Consider the following 23,253-nt stretch of genomic DNA (forward strand, 5'->3'; position numbering starts at 1 on the left):
TCAATTATCTACTTGAGCAGGGGGCAAAGTGAATAGCTATAGCAATGCTAATAGGATCCCTTGTAATAAGCATCACCAAAAGAAGATCATGAACAAAACGGAGCTGATGTAATGAACGAATAAATCTCCGCCTAACGAGTCATTTTGATATAAATGTTATTAATATTTTCGTGCTTCTTACACAATATAAAGACATTTGAGAAAGGATAAAAAAAAGTCGACTAAGGCAAGATACTCAGCACAAAGATAGAAATTGTCTTGTCTTCTATATACGTATAACATTTGGAGCTTGACGTTTATTTCTCATGTATCGTCATGACACTATTAAAAGAAATGGAAAAGTTTATTGTTAGTTAAACTCAGATAAAGTCCGATAATAAAGAGCTTATTTTTCTTCTTTGTCGGACTCGTACTTTTTTTTAAATTTAGTTAATTTATTTTGTTTTTGAGTTTGATGTGATGGCCATTTTCATTGAACTAGTACACATTTTGTTTAGGGGTCCTATATTTAAAAGAGTTACATCTTTAACCAATGCAAATTGTAGAGGACATTTCGTCATGAGTTAAAGTATTCCGTAGCCACCATCAGACCAGCTCTGACATGTAATATTATTTGTTCTATAGATATAAAATTTTACAATCAGATGAAACACTAATGGTTTTTATACGCCCGTCTTTTAGACGGGACGTATTATGGTATACCGTTGTCCGTTCGTCCGTCCGTCGTCCACACTTCGGACAATAACTCAAAAACACTTTCACCAATTTCCATGAAACTTAAGTGAATTGTTTATATCTATTGACGTAAGCTCCCTTTCGTTTTTTTTTAATTTCAGATTTTAAGTTTTGGATTTATGGGACTTTATTCATAAAAAGGGGGGATTTTCAACACTTCGGACAATAACTCAAAAAGGCTTTCACCAATGTCCATGAAACTTTGGTGAATTGTTTATATCTGTTGATGTAACAAATAATACTTAATAAAATCTGATGAAAACATAAAATTTGTAAAATCGTTAGTTCAATTTAAAACATTAAATTTCTTGTAAAAAATAGGTTCCATGAATGTCATACGTTTGTACTATTATTGAATGGTTGCAAGGATGAAAGCACATTAGCAGTCCCTGAGATACTAACTGTTCCCTGAGGCATATATCATTTTATGATAACATTTTTACTATCTAAGCTATGGATAAAAATCAAATACTGTTTTTGCATATAGGATGTTTTACTCTTGTTAAAATTGGTTGCAATTGAAATCACAAATGATACCTTAGCATTGCAGCTTTTTTTTATAGAGTTCGGTTTCGGTGGAAGGGTTGAGCGCAATAAAAAATGTTATAAAACATAACTAGTCTACAATAGCACATAATAAGTGAACAAGTGACAACATGAAAATCCTAACATGTGACTAAATATTCCTTAAATGTTAAAGGGTGTCATTTTATGAAAAAAAATAAGGAAATCAAGTCTACTAAACATTTATCAATATGATCATCTTGTGAATATTCTAAATAATAAAAAGGTAATAATCATTATTCACCATATTAAGCACCATTTGAACAACTTTTGCATACATCTTTGATTAATTTAGTATGGATTCCTTACTGTGTTCAACAGAATCTAACTTTGAGCAATATACCCCAAGAAAATTACCTTCTTTCAAACTACTATAAAATTTAGAAATCAGCCATAGAATTACTAAAACCCATAATCATATATCACTTTCCTTATATTGCATTGAAGACTTCTATGTTATATGCCAATGTTAATGATATTTGTTTTTATGCTTAATATTGCAAAGCTGAACTAGGTTTAATCATCAGTGTCTTCTTTACTGTAATCACTGTCCTCATCATCAGAAAAATCCTCATTTTCATTCTCAGAAGAGGCCTCCTCATCATCAATGAAATCCTCATCCTCATCATCAATGAAATCCTCATTTCCATCATCAATGAAATCTTTATCTTCATCATCAATGAAATCCTTACTTTCATCACCTACTTCCTTATTTAGATCATAACTTTCAGTAGAGTCACTTTCACCATCTTCACTTTCCCTGTTATCTTCTGGCTGCTCCTCATTGTCATTGTAGTCTTTTTTGCCATTTTTATACGCCCGTCGTCTTTCAAACAACGGGCGTATCATGCGTTAAAGCGCAGCCCTTTATTAAAACAAGGTTGGGGACACAAATTTTCTGTCTAGAACTCTTTTACCATAATTAATTAGGCTTTGTTGACGATAAATTCGATACAACCTGGTGAAATGATATGTTTAGTGGTTCGAAACTACTGCTAGTGGATGAAATGTCCCCAACAGCATTTCGCCCCCATTAGTCAGTACTGGTAGGATGACATGTAATTTAATTGATTTTCTTCATTTCTGTCGTTCATAAAATGATATTCTCATTTACTTTACTAAACAAAACTACGCTGTTTTTTTTCTGAACAGAATAAGGATTTTAATATAAGGGATTTTCAACCATGTAATTATTTTCATTTTCAATTTGCATTGCTTTGAGCGTCATCGATAATGTCTTTTAGCTACTTACTAAATAAAAAGCAGTTACCATGAATTCAATATAAATGGGGAAATTAATACAAAGATCTTAACAAATCTTACTTTGTTGATATAGCTGCAAAAAAGATTTGCAAAAACTACACTGTTTCCTTCATTTTGTCATTGTTGTTATACGGATTTATCTTTATAAACGTTATTGTGTACTGAACTGCACCTATATTGTACTATATTGTGTACTGAACTGCATTTATATTGTAACTATAACAATGAAACAAGACGATAAGGAAACCAGGTCATCAATCCATCTGTTATATCATACATAGTTCTTACGTTGTTAGTAGACGATAGAATATATGGATTCTTACAATGTTTTCTGTAAGTCCAAACTATGTTAACGATGTAATACTATATATTATGAAAATAGACATCTACTGGTTGTTCATTTCGATTCTAAATTGTCAGTTGACGCCATCACGAGTTGGTTGACCGTTATGGTTTACTAGTAATCGTTTCACAAATGTTATCGGATATGTTCCTTATGTCGTAACTACAACACCATTACCTTTCCACGAATGTGACCTACCGAATTAGACTATTTACCGGATTTGTAATAACATAAACAACACGACGGGTGTCACATGTGAAGCAGAGTCTGCTTACCCTTGCAGAGCACTTGAACTCACCCCTAGTTTTTGGTGGGTTTCGTGTTGCTTAGTCTTTAGTTTTCAAGGTTGTGTTCTTCTGTACTATTATATGTCTTTTTCTTTGTTAACCATGGCGTTGTTAGTTTATTTTCAATCTATGAGTTTGACTTTCACTCTGGTATATTTCGCCCCTCTTTTGTACAAATATCACAGGTAAGTTTACGAAATACATCACTGCAGTGGAGAATTGGAACCCCCACGTTTTTTTTTCAAATTTTGTATGACTTTTATTGTCGTTTGGTACTCCTAACCGCGACTGTAACACCGAAGTGCAATAGGTGGACACTGAAATGTTGATCACAACGATGAAGTGCTGAAGTGCGATGAAGCCATTGTGACCCTATCTTGTTGATAGTTACGCTGAAGTAAGTTGGTGATAAAGCTGAAGTATGATTGACTACATAAACTGTATTTTCAATGTTTTTCATGTCGACGAAAAGGTCCATTTGTTTGAAAGGAACAGTTTGTAAGGGGTTTATTGTCACTTAATTACGGGCAACATAGAGTGATTGTTGTAGAGGGGAAAGCTAACCCTCTGTTGTGGATTTCGTTTTCCAATTTACAAAAGTTTCTTCTTTTACGTACGATGGAGTATGGCATTCTCTTAATACACACAGGCCCACAGACATACTTTTCGTATTATAATATTACGGAAAAACAATTCACAAAAAATAATATGAACGAACGACAACCTGAACGAGATCCTGACATTGGACAAGCACATAAAGAATATGTCTTATTTTAACATGTTTGTGAGAGCTTTTCTCCTCCCTGATTCTGTAACAGTAGTGTAACAGCACAATGTAAGAAGAAACTAGAAAGAACTGTTAAAACATGAAAAAGGCTGATCAGATAGATTAGAGTAGGAAAACATTAAACACAACCTTAAACCGGACGTAGCAGGGTACATAACATCCCTTACCCCTAACATTTATAAGTACGTACAGATGTGAGAGTGCTCGCAGTTAATGCCAGCGAGTTCCAACCAATGACAAGTTATAAAACAAATCATGTTTGTGAGACTCAATTTCTAATGATTGAATACATACTTTTTCAGACGTATTGTTTATACTTTTCGTTTGCTTGTTTTGGAGACATGGTAAGATTTTGGCTAAATTAACGCATAACACAAACTAAGATATTGGGTAATGGAACGTCATTCTGCAAAGTATATTTTAAAAACCATGAAAGATAATTCAAAGCTCGTATGATAAGTAAGGAATATTATTTTATGTATACGTAATTTTATTTTTCTCAAAATTATGGCTGGAATCTGGAGAACCTCGTAATAAATAAAAATACATTTTTTCTTTAAATTTTTATCATGTAAGAATTAATAAGTTTATACATTTTAAGTGTTTGATTTGAAAAATTTTGGAAAACTTTGTATACATTTTAAAAAGTTACGTTTTTAGGAAAATGCATAGGTCGGTAATAAAATTTCTCAATATGAAACACACGGGTTGAGTCGATGATGAATTGTTGTTTATCATTATGAAACATAAAGAAATAACAAGTCCTGGAAAATGTTTTCTTTGTTAACGTTAATGTACTTTATTCATTTTAGATTGTTCTAAAATATGTCTATCGTGTTCAGAGCTATTGGAAAATGAAATGTGTCACAATGCTATTCAATGCAGAGAAAACGAGGTAAGATAAAATTTGGTTGAGTACAGATACTTTATTTTAGGTAGACGATAGTGGTAGCCTTTTTCTCAATTCCTCTGTTCATATCGTAAACATGAATATTTATGATGGCTCGTTTTGTAGCTGTGACATTTTCACATATTTATAAGGTTATATTTTCGCGGCACGTAGTGATATTCGTTTTTCTATAATTTAGCACACCTCGAAATACCTTTTGTGGTGCGCATTCTCCCTTTTTTTCACACCATAACTTCTTTTAATTCACTCAGTAACTCCATATATTATAGAACTTCTTTCTGTTGTCCTTGGCTGTCTAACTCAACACAAATGGTTAAGCTCAGTTACTTGTTAAAATTGAAACATGTCCAATATCACGAAACAGAGATTTTATGATTACGCACGTCTTTTGTGTTACTGAAATTGTGACGAATTAGAAATATTGATCCAGTTTTAACATGTATAATTCATTTTGATCAGTAAATGAATGAATAAACAATACCGTATAGTCGGCTATAAAAGACATAAACATTATGAAACAATTCAAAATAGAAATATAACGGACTAATAATAACATAAAAAAATAGAAAACATAGAAAACATATATATGTTTTGACAGACATGAACTAACGACCAACAAAGAAATACACGCTCCTGGCTTGGGACATTCACATATATAATGTGGCTGGGTTAAACATGTTGAAGGTAATAACCATCCACAAACCTTGGATAATTGCATAGCAGGAAAACTTAAGAACACACTATTAAATAAGATGAAAAGGTCTTAATTCATCAAATCAATACAATTCAATAAAAAAAAAAAACAAATTACAGGGTATTTATACATCCTTCACAACCCACAAAGTACAGATCTTGGAGTACTCGCAGTTGCTGCCAGCTAGTCCATAATCAACAACAACTGATAAAAAATCATGCATCTAAGACTAAAATATCAATCAGTACATAGTGTACATATTTGTTTAGAGGCCTGCTGAAGGATTCGTCAGGGTAAAGGAGTATTCGCTGCAATGAAGACCCATTGGTGACCTTCAGCTATTGCCTGCTCTTTGGTCGGGTTGTTATCTCTTTGACACATACCCCATTTCTATTCTCAATTTTTCATCTAATATCCATGGAAATTAGTTTTTAGATGTCAATAATATTCAACAAAAGAAAATCATGACATTGTGAAATGCCAAAATATCTATCTTCGCAGATAGTATTACCGCGAATGTCAATATTTATCTTTAAATATTATAAAATTATATAATTGTTGTTGGTAAAAACTTGACTTAATATAGTCGTTGCCAAAGAAAATATGTATTTAAACTAGTTATATATAGTTTTTATCGTCAAACAATCATTTCAATGTCCCGATATTATTAGTTACATGGTTTGTTAGTGACCTAATACGATATATATGGGGTCAGTAAATTCCATATGGGATGAGAGGGAAGTTCGAATCCCCATATGGAATTTACTGACCCCATATATATTGTGTTAGGTCACTAGCACACCGTGTAACGAATTAATCTTACCGACTATCTTTGCATGTGGTATTTTGACTAGCGGCCTATCAAAATGATCAAGTCTTCAATACTTAGTATCAAGAGCCTACTTCCATTTGTAAATACAGAAAACAAATGCCAAAATAGCAACTTTTAAGCTTTAAATTTGCTTTATGAATTCATTTCAATCGTTCATTACATGTATTTTAATTACTTCATCTACTGAATCCTTTCAGATTTCATTTTTTGTTTTGAAAGGGAAGTAACCCCGTTGTGCCAACAATAACAACTTATTTCTACCTTTCATTATCAATTTCTTTGTCTGTTGAATCTGTTGGAGGGTTGTAGCATCATTTTTGTTTTGAAAGGGAAGTAACTCATTACTAACCCCACATGGTAACTAACCATATATGGTTGCTAGCCCTATATCTTTTTGGACATCCTATATCAAATATACATAGTCACCAAGTGTAGTCCTTTAATCAATCATACCTCTATTAATCTATAGGAGGTAAGATAATATATAATCCAGGGGCGTAGCTAGGTATTCAGTCAACTGTAGGCACCAATCGGCAGGGGGTCTGGGACCACTTAAGGCCCCATCAGGGGGGTTCAGGGAGGCGAAGCCCCCCGACGGAAAACGGTTTTCAGCGTTTTAGGTGCAAAATTTATGTACAATAATATTAAATTTACTGGTTATTAAATCATGATAATTATAATATACATGATGAAAAGTTCGAAGAATTCTGAATAATGTACCATAACATCTGACTGGTGAATTAAATAACCAGTACATACCGTAATGTAAAAGAAAAAAATTACAATATGCAATTCCCAGCGTAGATCAGCGTATCCCTTTAATTAAGCAGCACACCCTGTTTGGTATTATCATATCATTCCGTTCTGATTGATATATACGTTTAACTTTATTAATAATTCACATTGACGATCCTTCATTAAAAAATAGGTACTACTATATAATAGAACTATCCTTTTGGCTAGATATCAACCATCAATCTTTTGAATCTTAAACCTTCACCCTAGCCACTCAAACACATACAGACATATGGTCGATGCCTATCATAATTCAAGAAATTCGTATTTCTTTATAACCTCTCCTGTAAAATACCTACCTGCTTAGGAATTTTGAATAATTGTGGCCATTACACGCAGATTTGAGAGTACTGAAAATTACGGGAAGCCAGTTGATTGATTTATCTTTTTACATCCAGTGTCAAATATTTATGGAAGTTCAGGACCGTTATTTTTTTTTACAATAAATACAACTTGGAGCTCGGTCCTGTAATAGGTGTCGCCCAGGACGAAGATCTGGAAATTTAAAACTGCCATGCATTGGACAATGAGGGATTATTGGATAGGAGCAGTTTCAGTGGCCTTTCAGTAGACCAACTACGAACTCCTCAAAGAGTTGCATTCTCTCTACAACTAGGCATCGGATTTAATGTCCCCATTCTGACAAGACTTGACTGCGTATTTATACATCCTGCACAGCCAAACGGACGACCAACATTGGCAAGTCGGGTGAAGACAAAGTGGATAGCTATTTGAAAACTAACAACAACTAATTAAAAAACTCATGTGTCTAAGTTGAGGTTCATTCAAGTTTTTGTTGATAGAAGTGAACACTGAACCAAAGTTCTAGTTTATAGTTTCTATATAAGGTAAAATCGTAAAAACATTCAATTCTATCCAATATTCCATTCACTAAGGACCACTAAGGACGAGAGACTAGTGTACACATGACATTCGTCTACAGATAACGTTGTTTATTATTTTTTTTAACAAAAAAAAAAAAAAAATATTTGTGAAAAAATTATGTGTAGGCACGTGCCTAAAGTGCCTAACGGCAGCTACGCCCCTGTAATCGATGTCGAAATCTCTTCATGCATCAAACAGACGCTGCGGTGCATTTAAAAACCGAACAAAGCAGAACAGATGCCATCCTACGGGTTCAACATGTTGGGAAACAGAAGATCCTTCTCAACATGTTGAACCCGTACTGTTGATCATATATATACAAACCCTGTGCAAAGTCTTATTTGGTAGGTCACATTATAGATACGGCAATTGTAACAAATACCATAACAAACTAGAAATATAAAAAAGAAGATGTGGTATGATTGCCAATGAGACAACTGTCCACAAGAGACCAAAACGACACAGACCTTGACAACTATAGGTCACTGTACGGTCTTCAACAATGAGCAAAGCCCATACCGCATAGTAAGCTATGAAAGGCCCCGATATGACAATGTAAAAATATTCAAACGAGAAAACTAACGGCCTTATTTATATAAAAAAATGAACGAAAAACAAATAGGTAACACATAAACAAACGACAACCACTGAATTACAGGTTCCTGACTTGGGACAGACACATACATAAATAATGTGGCGGGGTTAAACATGTTAGTGGTATCGAAACCCTCCCCTTAACCTGGGACAGTGGTATAACAACACAACATAAGAAAATAGAAAGTACATTTCTTGTCAGATAGTTAATAATTTCAGGTATGTTTTACACAAAAGTACCAGACAATGGACAACAGGACACTTTACGATGTTGGATGTTCATATCCAGAGGTAAGTTATTAATTTTTTTAGTATGGTCGATTTCGCTGCATCCTAAAATGAAAATAAAGCACTTGTTTATAATAGAAAAATATTTCGAATTCAAATTATTCTGTGTCTTCTTTCATGTCTTAGGCATTGTTATAAGATTATTTACAAACATGAGAACAATAACACACAACTTCATTTTTCTGAGTATGAATCATCTGGTGGAAAACATTAAAGATTTAAATGAGTCTTTTTGTAAATTCATAGTGGTGTAAAAGCATTGACTGAAGTACATTTTGCGGGAGTGCATTTATTCTGAGCAACTGAGATCACCCCCAGTTTTTTGTGAGGTTCGTGTTACTTAGTCTTTAGATTTCTGTGTTGTGTCTTGTGTACTATTATTTGGCTGTTGTTTTCTTTTTTAGCCATGGGTTTGTCAGTTTGCTTTCGATCTATGAGTTTGACCTTCCCTTTTGCATCTTTTGCCCCTCTTTTTTCAAACTGTGGACATGGTCAACGCTTTTACAACCCTAAGAAATTAATAAAAGAAGCATCAAATACTTCAAATTACATATTTTGCGCGATGTTTTGATTATGAAAACACGGATACTAATAAGTTTTTCTTTTATTTAACTGTGCAATTTATTGTGGAGGAAATGAGTTCATCAGCTACGTTTTTGTATTCTATTTCCTGCAATGCATGTGTCATTCTCCTTTTAATCAACATAAATGATACATTTTTTTTAATATTTGAATATCTTGGACCACGAATAAAAAAAGGTTTGATGTGAGTTATAAGCGGAAACATATCTTAAATGCGAACAGACTATATTCAATATATCGAAATTGAAAGCAAGCCTTTTTTTATTGTTTCATCTGAACATAACCATAGGCTAGACAGTGTAATAATTAGTTGCAAATGACACTTTTTTGCGTTGAAATGTCAAAGGTTTTGGCTTTCTTATTGCATAGTCTGTAATCGAAAGACTTTTGTCGGTTATTTTATCGTTTAATTGATTGTTATATTATGATGTATATGCTGCTTTTTACCAATTGTTGTCTATTTTAAAAGTTATATCTTTGGACAACGTTTAAAATCGGAAATATGACACTTGTTTACTAACCGTTTGTTTTGTTGTATTTGTTTGTATACAAATTTCCGCTTGTAAATTTACCTCAGAGTTCGTTTGGAATTAATGATAGTATTTGTTAATTCTATCACTAATATAAATACACGTATTTCAATTAAATACAAACAAATTTAATGAAATCATATGTATTTAAGCTTTGTAGAAAAAACACTTTAGGCGTGGTATTTGGAAGACGATCAGGAGATCGAGGACACATATTATGTCACCGTTGTTGTGATGAAAGTGTATGTAATGCCCATACAACCTGCGATGACGACAGTAATGGTAAGAAATGAATTAGGATTTGATAAGATATATTCTGCCATGAAAGAAAGGTAAATGTAATTTTAGATTCGATTTTTGAATGCACACAGGGAAGCTATATCTACTTTATTCATATCATAGTTCATGACCTTTTCTTTCCGGAACAGTTCAACTAAAAAAAAGATTAAACGACAAACCCACGTTCACGTGTTTTGCATATTTTTTGTTTGAAAATTGTTATATGCTATGTGGTCTATTGATGACCTTCTGCTGTTGTCTGTTCTATGGTAGGGTTGTTGTCTCTTTGACACATTCCCATTTCCATTCTCAATTTTACTGATATTTTGTTTAGAACTATTCTTCTAAGGTTACGAGCTTAGTAATTGATATGAACATTTCTTTGATTTATTTAAATATCTGAATCTACTGTTTACTGTTGTTCCTTCTATAAAAAAAAATGCTCCATTTTACATCTGATATACATCTCTTGTTCTTCTTTCCTTATCCATTATTTTACATTTTGTCATTTAATATAGACCACAAGCTTCAATGTCTATTCTGTAGTGGTGTTGAGAGTGTTGATAAATGCAACCGAAATATAACGTGTGCAACGAATGAGGTAAATATGGTAAAAGTGAATTTTATTTTATCAAATTAAATCTTATCTTCCTTCGCAATAAAATCTTACTTTTGAATGCGCAATGAAATTGTATTATTATTACTTTTCTTCAGGACAAAATCAAATTGTATAAACTTGCCTATTTTCTGAATGGACTCCAATTTCTCATTGATCTTTAGCAACGGCTGTATCGATGTTATGATTTTTGGTTAGGGATACATAGTTCAAGGGAAAACATGTATTTTGTTTAGATAGTTTTTGTTCTATTATCGTCCTTCTTTGATTACGATGTTTTGCAGACATCGTGATTTATCAAGTCTTAGAATGATTCTAATTGATCGTAATTTGCAATTACTTTTGTATGACAACATTTCATGACATCTATATGCAACCTACCATAAGCGGAAATCCTTAATCCTGAATCAGCACTTGCTTTAAAATGCTGCATCTAGAAGAAAAAAAAAGTATTTTGAGGAATCTCTCGATTTTCAAAACAAAAGTAGCTCGAATCATTGCTTCATGTTTCTATGTTTAACATTTTCGAAGATTTGTGCCAATACAATATTGTTACCAATAAAAGTCATTCCATATACATCAAGATGATTGTAGTATGCAAACAAATTAAAATTCGTATGATAATGATGTTGTTCATGATTGTAAATAAACTCATCATAGAAACAAGGATTAAAATTTTATATTTACGCAAGACGTGCGTTTCGTCTACAAAAGACTCATCAGTGACGCTCGAATCAAAATATGTTTAAAAGGCCAAATCAAGTACACAGTTAAAGAGCATTGAGGACCAACAATTCATATTGATATAAAAGGAGTAGGTCCGGTAGGTCCGATTTTGGCCTCAAATTTCAGGTTCATCTGACGAAAGATTTTGACCACTTTTTAAACACTTAAGTGTCTATTTTATTTGAATCAATTAGTCTATGTGAAAGATTTTAACAGATTTAGTCATTAAAAACGATCCGATTCAAGCTCAAATATGAAAAATCTACCTAATATGCCGAAAAATGTCACTTTTCAGATGGTTTTTGGTAAAAATGAAAGTGGCCGCATCCGTGTTCATCCTCAACCTTTATATATGTTATGTATTATCATAAAATACAACTAATATTTCAATATTAAGGATGAACACGAATGCGGCCACTTTCGTTTTACACGAAAACCGTCTAAAATTTAACTAAAATGCTAGAATTATGAGGATTTCAGTAATTTAGCATGACTTAATGGTGCTAGTACCGGATATATGTGCATTGTATTGTCAAAAACAGCCCATATTTATGTAGCAGAAGCATTCTACTGTCCAATAAATAATTAAAGGTTTACATTTTAACAATTTTGTAAAACTGCTATATTTTGGGGCCAAAAAGTGGTCTTACTGAACCTACTCCTTTGTCACAACTGATAATGTGCTATTATTCGTTGTTTATGGAAACGAAACGCAATGTATTTCACATGCAATACGAACTTGATCAGAACATCATTTTGCGGTATCTTACACCTCTTTTCTTTAGGTTTGTTTTATGCAGAAATATCAGGCAACGCTCAATAAAACACTTTTTGACTTTGGATGTAAGCGTTCAACAGTAAGTCAATTAATAAGATAGAAGATGTATTATAAAGAAAGAAATTCGAAGTAATAATCGATAAAACGGCAACCTAAGCAGAAACAAAATATAACAGTCGTGAAAAAGTGTCTGTTAAAAGTCATGGTTTTCAACGTATAAATGTCTGTAGTCAGTGCTACCGCTATGACATGGTTTACCGTATTGATCAGATGATCAGAACAAATTTACGCAGACGTCATAAATTGACAAACATTGGATAACAGGCTACTAGTATTGGAAATGCAAATAAACAAAATGACAGGTTCAAACATTTTTGTGAGTGTTTTAACATACTACTAATATGTATATTTCTCGCATCAAGATAATTTTTTTTCTTACTTACATTATTTCAGATGTGCACAAATCGTTTGCAATCCAATGTCCTTGGTCGAAGTACAGAAGAAGAAAAACACTTACTTTGTGAAACTTGCTGTAATGGTGATTCAATATGTAATCGTGATTTAGTGTGTAGTCACCACAACCGTACGTAGTCATATCATAGATAATTTCAATCCGATCTTAAAAAATATAATACCAATTTTAAAAGTTATGTCTCAAGCTTTATACTTTGAATTTCCGATATTATGTTGAAAGAATTTCAAAAAGAAACAACTTATAAATATTTGTTTTACCATTTAATCCTTTTCAGTAAAATGAATATTCGGTGTGCCATTTAATTTAAATCACTGCAAATATTTTATTAAATAAAAATAACCATGCGCAGTATGTATTTAATGTGCTTATCCTGCAATACCATTTTTCTGTGTCCGTTTATGAATTTCTGATGTAAAATGACAAATAAACAAACGACAAATTCATGCATTTTGAATAAGATAAGAAAAATATATAATATCTACTGTAAAACAATTGATGAGAGAACTTGAATTTATGATTTACGTAAGAGATGTTGACGGGTTTTCATCTCACTACAACCATCCAGGTGTAAAATTGATACACATGAACTAAAGAAAAGTTCATGAACGGAGCATGTAAGAGATTTAAAAAGCAGCAGTAATGTTTTATTTGCAGAAAAATGTATCTTTCCGAACAGCGGTATACTACTGTTGTATTTTTTTAACATAATTATTAATGTTGTATAACTTAAAACAGGTTTACGTCTTCATACTAAATCCATTGAATGATGGATGTGTACGGGTTGATAGTTTAGTCTTAGATGCATGATTTTTTTTATTAGTTGTTAGTGGCTTTGAACTAGCTGTCAGATAACTGCGAGTACTCTCAGATCAGTTCATTGTGTCTTTTTGTGTCGAGATGTATAAGTACCCGGCCACGTCCACTTGTATTTTTGTCCATCTGATGAGTTAAGCCTTTTTCAACTGATTTTTATAGTTCGTTCTTATGTTGTACTATTATACCACTGTCCCAGGTTTTACATTGTCTTATCGGGGTCTATTATAGCTGACTATGCGATATGGGCTTTGCTCATTGTTGAAGGCCGTACGGTGACCTGTAGTTGTTAATGTCTGTGTCATTTTGGTCTTTTGTGGATAGTTGTCTCATTGACAATCATACCATATCTTCTTTTTTATATTTGTTATTCAGTTTGTTTATATTAAACCAAATTCCACTATACTGTTTTCATAATGCGAATCATTTTTACTGTAGGGGTGATTCATTTTATTGTAAATGTGATGCATTTTCACATAAGCAAATTAATTAATTTTCATCATATACAGTCGTAATTTAGTGGACTCTTGTACACAAAATTTATGAAGTCAGAATGATTGGTGATATTTGTATACTTTGCGAGTGAAGGTATGAGGTACTATATCATTCAATTCGGTAATAATAGTATTTATTACTGATAAAGTCAATTCTATTTTCTGTCAAAATTTGACCTGATCTATAAGTAGGATAAAATGTATCCTTTTCTTTCACACGTCATCATTGAATACATATATTTTGGACAGTTAAGGAAATCCAAGTCACAGAGATAGCAACATTTTCGGTTTCGGTCTAACTCTACAACACATACTTAAATGTACTAGTAAAACATGTGATTTAGACCAAATGATCATATCTTAATTACAATTAGGCAAATATTGTGGACTCGTTCTTTGAAACGTATCTTTAAAAGTGACAGAGGAGATCATGGAACAAGGAAAAGTCAACATTTAGAATATGACCTTGACCTTTAACCTTGGCCTCAATGTTGTTGAAATGAAACAAGAACATCAAATCAATATATCCTAGGTTTCTATCACTAACCACTAATACTATAAATTTAGATATTACAGAAGGGGAAATATCTCTCTAAATGGAGTTTTCGTATCGCTTCTGTCAAAATTGGACACAAAACTCTTACAATAAAAAACCTTCGACTAAACGGGGTCAGTCTCAAAAGTGCAATAACTGTTTGAAATCATATGCAAAAAATCTAACGGACATCTTGCAAAGCCACAAAACAGGGAACGAAACAAAGGAGTAGTAAGTGCCGATTTTGGCCTAAAATTTCAGGTTCATCTGATAAAAGATTTTGGACACTGTTAAAACTTAAGTAGATATAGGAAGATGTGGTGTCAGTACCAATGAGACAACTCTCCATTCAAATAACAATTTTAAAAAGTAAACCATTATAGGTCAAGGTTCGGCCTTCAACACGGAGTCTTGGCTCACACCGAACAACATGATATAAAGGGTCCCAAAAATTACAAGTGTAAAACCATTCAAAAGGAAAAAGCAACGGTATAATCTAAATAAAAACGAGAAACGAGAAACACGTATGAACTACAAAAACAGACGACAAGTGTCTACTTTAGTAGGTTCAATTAGTTTATGTGAAAGATTTAGACTGACTTTGTTATTAAAGACGCTCTAATTCTAGCTTAGATATTAAAACTCTATCAAATATGCCATAATATGTCATTTTTCAGGTGGTTTTTGTCAAAAATGAAAGAGGCCGCATCCGTGTTCATCCTGAACATTTATCTATCTTGTGTATTATCATCAAATACAACTTACATTTAAATATCTTAAAAGAATAAAGTTTAACATGATTGCAGTCACTTCCATTTAAGACGAAAACCGTCTAAAAATTCACTCAAATGCTGCCATTGTGAAGATATAAGTAATTTAGCATGACTTAATGATGCTAGTATCCGATACATGTGTATTGTATAGTCAAAAACAGTCCCAAATAGATATAGGAAGATGTGGTATAAGTGCCAATGAGACAACTCTCCATCCAAGTAACAATTTACAAAAAGTAAACCACTATAGGCCAATGTACGGCATTCACCAAGGAACCTTGTCTGACACCGAACAGCAAGCTATATGAAACAGAAGTATTCTTCTTTCCAATAAATTGTTAACAGTTTTCATTTTAACGATTTGGTAAAACTGCTATTGTTTTGGGCCAAAAAGGGGTCTTACTGGACCTACGCCTTTAGCGGAAGAAGAAACATAATAACCAGAAAAAATACAATACAGAGTAGTGAAAAGACCTAAAACAAGGCAATGACATCTGTAGTAAATTGTTAAAGTAAAAGTATAAAACACTATAGATAAATAGTAACGAGTGATAAGAGTGTCAATGAGACAATTTTCCATCCAAATCAAAATTTGTAAATAGTAAACAGTTATTGGTCAAAGTACGGCCATAATTTAATTGTTGGAAATATTTGGTATGTACATTATTATCACATCTATATTTTGTAGTGGCTTCCATAAATGATTCTTGTTCATCGACAAGCGACTGCATGAGTAATTTGATCTGTAAATCTGAGAAATGTACGTGCCCAATAGATGATTATTACTGGTCAATAAATACATGCAAAAATAGTAAGTTTAATTTATTATTGTTTTATTTGCCTTATAAAATAGTTTGTCCTTATAAAGAAGCATAGGCTTTCAAGTCAAACCGAGCCACGTAATAGAGATGCCTGTCCCACACCAAGAGACTGATAGTCAGCACTCTATATCACATAGGCCGTTTTTTTTTATAATGCCATGACAAAACAAGAAAATACCAATAAACAAACAACAGTACGCAAAATACTCAATGAAAAACTAAAGACTGAGTAACAAAAACACCACGAAGTGTTCTGATGGTGATCACAGGTGCTCTAAAAGGCTATGCAGTCCCTGCTACACATGCGGTACCCGTCGTATTGCTTATGTAAATACAAACCCAGTGACCAGTCTAATTCGGTAGGTTAACCTTATAGTTACTGTAACAGTATTATGCTATCAAGTTTTTTCTCGGAAACATGCCCAGTTGCAATTTTCTATATACAGTATAAATTTACTTCCGCAAGCATAGTGGGTAATTGTGCACTTACCTATATAGTTATTTAACTAGACTGCTGCTAATGCAGTTAAATACTTTCTTTCGAAATGATCACGTATATCTATATTTCTAATTGTGTGTGTAGAATCATCTGAATAAGTCTCGTCAATTGGGATCAGTACCAATATATATGTTCTATCAAACATAAAATTGCAACATTAAACAAGGCAAATCAATTTCAACAGGATAAAGTGCCTTCTAAACGCATATAATAGATATAAGAAGATGACGTATGAGTGTCAATGAGACAACTCTCCACCTAAGTCACAATTTGTAAAGGTAAACCATTATCGGTCAAAGTACGGGCTTTAACACGGAGCCTTGGCTAACATAGAACAGCAAGTTATAAACACATTTCTGTTATTAGTTAATCAAAACGCAATAAATATTTCAGAGAAGTTATTCAACGCCGTATGTAAATCATCTGATGAATGCTTTGATTCATTATACTGCAATCATGGAATATGTAAATGTGACAGAATCGACTACTGGGGTGGACAGAAATGTTATAGAAGTAAGATATCTTAAATATTTTTTAAAAACAAAATAGAAATTTTCAAATTTCGTCTAGTAAAGTTTCATATATATCATGATCAATCAGATAAAATATTTTCACTCAGTGTCACAAATGACAAAAGAATTTAAAACTAATGCAGGCCAAGAAATAACGTTGACACAGGTATGTTTGTCTGACTAAGTTTTGTTCTTAATCCTGAAATCTCAAAGCATGACCTTTATGTGTCTTTTCAGCGACAACACTGACTCAATGCGGGCATATTAAACTTGGAAAAAGTTTTTTTTTTATATTTATCTTACGCAGTCATCCGTAATGTATCCAGAAGTTTTGGAACTTAAACACATGTAACAGAAATGTTGATCAAATTCCGTCAACTATATCCTGGTAAAGACAAAAAAAAGTGAAATGAAATAACATTATAACACATAAAATCAGTGACATCAGTCATTTCTGTCTTCTTTATTACAATATACTCCTTAATTATTGAGAAACAAAAAGTCGAAAATATAATTTTAAAGAAATATTTAAAAATGCAACCATTGATTTCTATCCAAAATCTTGCGAAATAAAATGATTTAACTTGTATAACAGTTTTGATTCATTTGTTTGTGATTTAAAAAAAAAACCTCAAAGAATAAATAATACACCTATGAAAACGTATTGTATCTTTATAAGTTACAATGATTATTTTAAGAAATATCATTTACAAATAAACTCATCATAGAAACCAGGAATAAAATTTAATATTTACGCCAGACGCGCATTTCGTCTACAAAAGTCTCATCAGTGACGCTTGAATCAAAAATGTTATAAAAGGCCAATTTAATGATTACATTCTATTTTCATTCTTTGTTAAAAAAAGGGAAGAATTTACATGCTTCCTGTCAAACGTCGTCCGAATGTCAAGATACTTTACATTGCATTAATGGGAGTTGTTCCTGTTTTGAAACTGATTATGATTTTTGGAATGGAACTTTGTGCGTACAAAGTAAGTCTTAATTATTGTATGTATCATCTTTATCACAAAGTATGGCCTTCGACTATGCTCTTTTGCTCAAACCGAACATTGGAACAAAATACGTGATATTGATTTTTTGTATTTACCATTGATGAACAATGAAATAAAAAGTTGTTATAAAAAAAAATAATGATCATATAGGACAAAAAATGTTCCAGGACAATTATGATATTTCCATTTTCCATGTCGTTAAGCAAATATACTTGTTTAATAAAAATATGCAAAATTTACATAGAACTAAAACGGTGCATTTGCTTATCATTGTCTTTTTTCATAAGTTTATAGAAACAAAAAATAACTAATATTGAACCAGATCAACACCTCAACTAATACACATTCATCGAATTAAGTGTGAAGACATCTTAAACAGTCTGCAAAAGAAATGACCTTCTTCAATTTTAAGAATACTGTCTTCAAGACCATGTGTATCCAGAACTGTATAATAATATATATGTAGTCATGTTTAGATATAAGTAGACCAAATTTTATGTCCGAATCGAATTAGATAATATCTTTTTGGGATTAAGTAAATTATAAGAAATCGCATAATGGGAGTTGAAAGTAAAAAAAGGCCTGATTTTTTAAAATTGTAGAAAAAGGTGTCGGCCAAGGTTGCTATTATTCAAATGATTGTAAACTGTCACTTCTTTGCTTAAACCATACATGTAAATGTAACGAAAGCCATTCTTGGAATGGAACATCATGTAAACTCGCAATCTCATGTAAGTATGCTGTTTCTCATTTACCACAATGTTTATACAGCTCAATTTAAGAAAATGCATATCAGAATAGAAAAATAACAATTCTATACAACCATTTACATAACGAAATGGAAATTTGATCTTAAAAGGGATAACTTGAAGTGACCATGGGAAATATTTGGTCTTGCATTTTTTTTCAAATGTAAGTTCCTGATAGAAGTTATGTTTTTGAATTCAGTTTAAACCCTGCATGTAACTTTTTAAATGCTAAAAGACAGGTGTAAAAAATCGTTTCAATTTGTTATAATTTGTTCAATTCATTTGTTGAAAATTGAAAATGGAAACGGATGATATATCAAGGAGACAACAACCCGACAAAAGAATAATAATCAGCCAAAGGCCATGAATGGGTCTTCAACACAGCGTGAAAACCCTGCACCTGGAGGCGGTTATCAGTTTAGTACAGAGACAAAAGACGTCAAACTAACTCCTAAACATATGAATAAACCCAAATAAAAACCCATAGAGAACAAACATAGACAAGACGCTAAAAAAAAATGGCGGCTGGGTTATGCATGTTTAGTGAGTTCTCAATCTCCTTCTATACATCTAGCCAATGTATAATAAACAAATACACTACAATACGCACAGTATCTTGTTTTCTCTTACTCAACAATAAAATTTTTCTATTATATGATTTCTACTCAGATCCTTCAGAATGTGCAGATATATATTTCAATTCGGATGGCGTCTTCAATATCTATCCGTACGAAAAAGATAATCCGGTTCCTGTCTTTTGCAAATTGGAAAATGGTACGAGATGGACGGTACGTCATTTTATAAAAGTAACTTTCTGAGTACTACAAACGGTCAAATCATATATTACAATACAAATTTAACAGCATGGATTTACCCATCTCGAGTTCGTCTAGAATATTGTTTTTCCCAAAAAAATCGTATATTTAACCGAAGCATCATGCATTTCAGCATATGATACAAAAATGCAAGTTAGATCGCCCTAGTATGTCTATTAACAAGTACAACGTGGGACAATAATCCTGTTTTTACTTGAATGCGTGCTTAAATCGTTAGCAATTACGCCTGGAAAAGTAATCTCTCAAATTCCTGCACAGCCCATTTATCATTGTTTTAACAATGTATATATTCGATCTGTTTGTCATTCTGCATCCTCAAAGTCGTTACAATTAAACATGTATTTTAAGACATATAAACAGTGGATGTAAACTCTAGTGCAATAACACGCTTTTTTCAAAGTTCATGAACAATAGCATTTTACTCCGATTAATCAATATGAGAATGCTTGCACACGAGCTGAATAATTTGACATAAATTTAAATCTATTTTGAATTAAATTGATGAGGTAAATATATTTCGAATGTTTATAAACAAACAGTCAATTTTCATATATTAAACCACCTGTACCGTCAACTAGAACTTGAACATTGAGTGGTAATCGATAATCAGTTTTGTAAACAGTTAACTCATTATTACGACCGTTTCAATGTAAACTCATGCCAAACAGTAGTGCTTAAGGTTCATCATAACAAACGGACAAATATGGCTGTATTTTCATGCCAAAAATTACCTCGAGTACAGACTTACTTGTGAAGATGGACAACCATTATTTTTTAATGAATGTCCGATAGTGATATTTCTTTGTATTACCTATTTTAATTTTTTATTAAACAACCTTCTTTTGTAAGTTCGAAACTAACATTCACACAAAAAGTAACAAAGTACAGTGAGGGGATGTATCCAGGATGTGTCATCTATCTTTGATAACGACTCATTTCAGGTAATCCAGCGAAGAACCAATGGTTTAGTTGACTTTTATAGAACATGGAATGAATATAAGAAGGGGTTTGGCAGTGTTTATGGGGAATATTGGTTAGGTAAAAATACATACTTAGACATGTAAAATACAGAACATTGCTAACATTTTGTTTTTAATTCTAAAGTCTTGATTGTAATCGGTTATTCTGCAAGCAGTTAAAAAATATAATTACAACAATGTAACATTACTTTTTAGCTCACCTGGCCCGAAGGGCCAAGTGAGCTTTTCTCATCACTTGGCGTCCGTCGTCGTTAACTTTTTACATTTTTAACTTCTTCTAGAGAACCACTGAATGGAATAAAACCAAACATGGCATGAATATTCCTTATGAGGTACTGACCAAGTGTTGTTACTTTGTAGCCAATCCATCATCCAAGATGGCCGCCAGCGGGGACTTAGTTTAACATAGGACCCTATTGGAAATGCATACAAATGACCTCTTTTAGAGAACCACTGAATGGAACGAAACCAAACATGGCATGAATGTTACTTTTGAGGTGCTGACCAAGTATTGTTACTTTGTAGCTGATCCATCATCCAATATGGCCGCCAGCGGGGGACTCAGTTTAACATAGGACCCAATGGGAAATGCATACAAATGACTTCTTTTAGAGAACCACTGAATGGAATGAAGTCAAACATAGTATGAATTTTCCTAATTTATGGGGTGCTTAACAAGTGTTGTTACTTTGTAGCCGATCCATCATTCAAGATGGCCGCCAGCGGGGGACTTAGTTTAACATAGGACCCAATGGGAAATACATACAAATGTCTTCTTTTAGAGAACCACCGAATGGAATGAGGTCAAACATAGCATGAATGTTCCTTATGACATACTGACCAAGTGTTGTTACTTTGTAGCCAATCCATCATTCAAGATGGCTTCCATTGGTGTAACATAGTACCACTGAATTGAATGAAAGCAAACATAGCATAAATGTTCCTTTCTTAATGAGGTGCTGGCCAAGTGTTGTTACTTTGTAGCCAAATTTTATATTTTTATATGATTTCAAAATCCATGTAGAATCAGGTGAGCGATACAGGCTCTTGAGAGCCTCTAGTTTATTGACGCCTTTATTCCACATTTCCACGATTTGTTTTACACGAAAGTCAATTTGATGATAGGATTTAAAAAAAAATATTTAATACATTTTATTTGTATCTATTTTTTATATCTTTTGTTCCCCAAGCTTTGTTGTTTTTTAATTATATAATGCTGGCAAACATATTCCAGGGAATGACAATATTCATTTGATATCCACCAATGGCAGACACAAAATACATATAGAAATGATGGGTGGTAATGGCAGTATGTTTTATGCAGATTATTCTATATTCAGTGTGCAAAATGAAACGAGCAAATATTTGCTTCATGTCACGGGTTACTCCGGAAATGCAGGTAAAGTAAATATCTTTTTTGATAGTTTGATGCGTGTTATTAGCAACAAAGGAAGTCTATACCATATAAGATTATTTTCAACGTTTTTGTATATATATTTTGTTGCTTTCTAATTTAATAGTACATACTAAACCGTATTTAAAGTAACTATGTATGAATGACCACAAGGGTAAGATTTGGTTATATCGTTATCAAAATATTAAAAAAAAAATTTGTCACTGGCAGTTTTGGAATAAAATATTAGTTTTCGCATTAATTTATATAATACTAGTATATGTACAGGTGGCCGCGTGGTCTATATCTCAAACCAAACACCGTTTCCACAGATTTTAGCACGTGTATGAACATTAACTAAATCCATAAAAATACTTAACCATCATGTGCCTCAAAGACAATGCTATTGTATACTAGAAACGTCATTGTAATATAACAATAATGAACTCTCTGAAATGTCTCGTTTTGGTTTACTGATCATGATTGAATTATATTAAAAGTCTGGAATATAAAGGTTTAACTATATATGTCACATACACGTGACATTACCAATGATACATTTCAATACAGTCCAGGTAGGATAGGTCCTGATAGACAGAAATTTCACCTTACATACATTCCACACATCAAATTTTGTTGACCTTTGATTTAAGTATCAAAGAAAAATACCAAACTTTGATAACTCAATTTTGACCAATGATCCATTAGAATGAAGCAAAGGACAAATGATAGCTGTCATAACAGACATGCAACCCTTACTATCATTCCAATTCCCAAATATAGTTGGTCTAGGGATTATAGTTTTAGTATTTGGAAAACAAATGATATCCCAAAAAACTTACTCAACAATTACTAATGAAAAATGAAAATAA

The 23,253-nt window shown here is 32.5% G+C and overlaps 1 protein-coding gene across 1 annotated transcript in view; it reads left to right on the top strand.

Moving 5' to 3' along the window:
- The first annotated feature begins 2,798 nt into the window (after positions 1-2,798).
- The window catches only part of LOC143052068 (uncharacterized), a 42,538-nt gene continuing 22,083 nt past the window's right edge, over positions 2,799-23,253 (top strand). The window contains exons 1-15 of the mRNA XM_076225039.1: positions 2,799-2,895; positions 4,282-4,323; positions 4,792-4,874; positions 8,909-8,980; positions 10,242-10,371; positions 10,887-10,969; positions 12,496-12,567; positions 12,942-13,071; positions 16,267-16,389; positions 17,292-17,411; positions 18,277-18,402; positions 19,026-19,154; positions 19,842-19,960; positions 20,950-21,046; positions 22,223-22,387. Of these exons, the coding sequence (XP_076081154.1) occupies positions 2,874-2,895; positions 4,282-4,323; positions 4,792-4,874; positions 8,909-8,980; positions 10,242-10,371; positions 10,887-10,969; positions 12,496-12,567; positions 12,942-13,071; positions 16,267-16,389; positions 17,292-17,411; positions 18,277-18,402; positions 19,026-19,154; positions 19,842-19,960; positions 20,950-21,046; positions 22,223-22,387 (1,513 nt within the window). The 5' untranslated portion in view covers positions 2,799-2,873. The remainder of the gene's footprint in view (positions 2,896-4,281; positions 4,324-4,791; positions 4,875-8,908; positions 8,981-10,241; positions 10,372-10,886; positions 10,970-12,495; positions 12,568-12,941; positions 13,072-16,266; positions 16,390-17,291; positions 17,412-18,276; positions 18,403-19,025; positions 19,155-19,841; positions 19,961-20,949; positions 21,047-22,222; positions 22,388-23,253) is intronic.

Source organism: Mytilus galloprovincialis, chromosome 11 (assembly GCF_965363235.1).
Source record: "Mytilus galloprovincialis chromosome 11, xbMytGall1.hap1.1, whole genome shotgun sequence".
NCBI classification, from domain to species: Eukaryota; Metazoa; Mollusca; class Bivalvia; order Mytilida; family Mytilidae; genus Mytilus; species Mytilus galloprovincialis.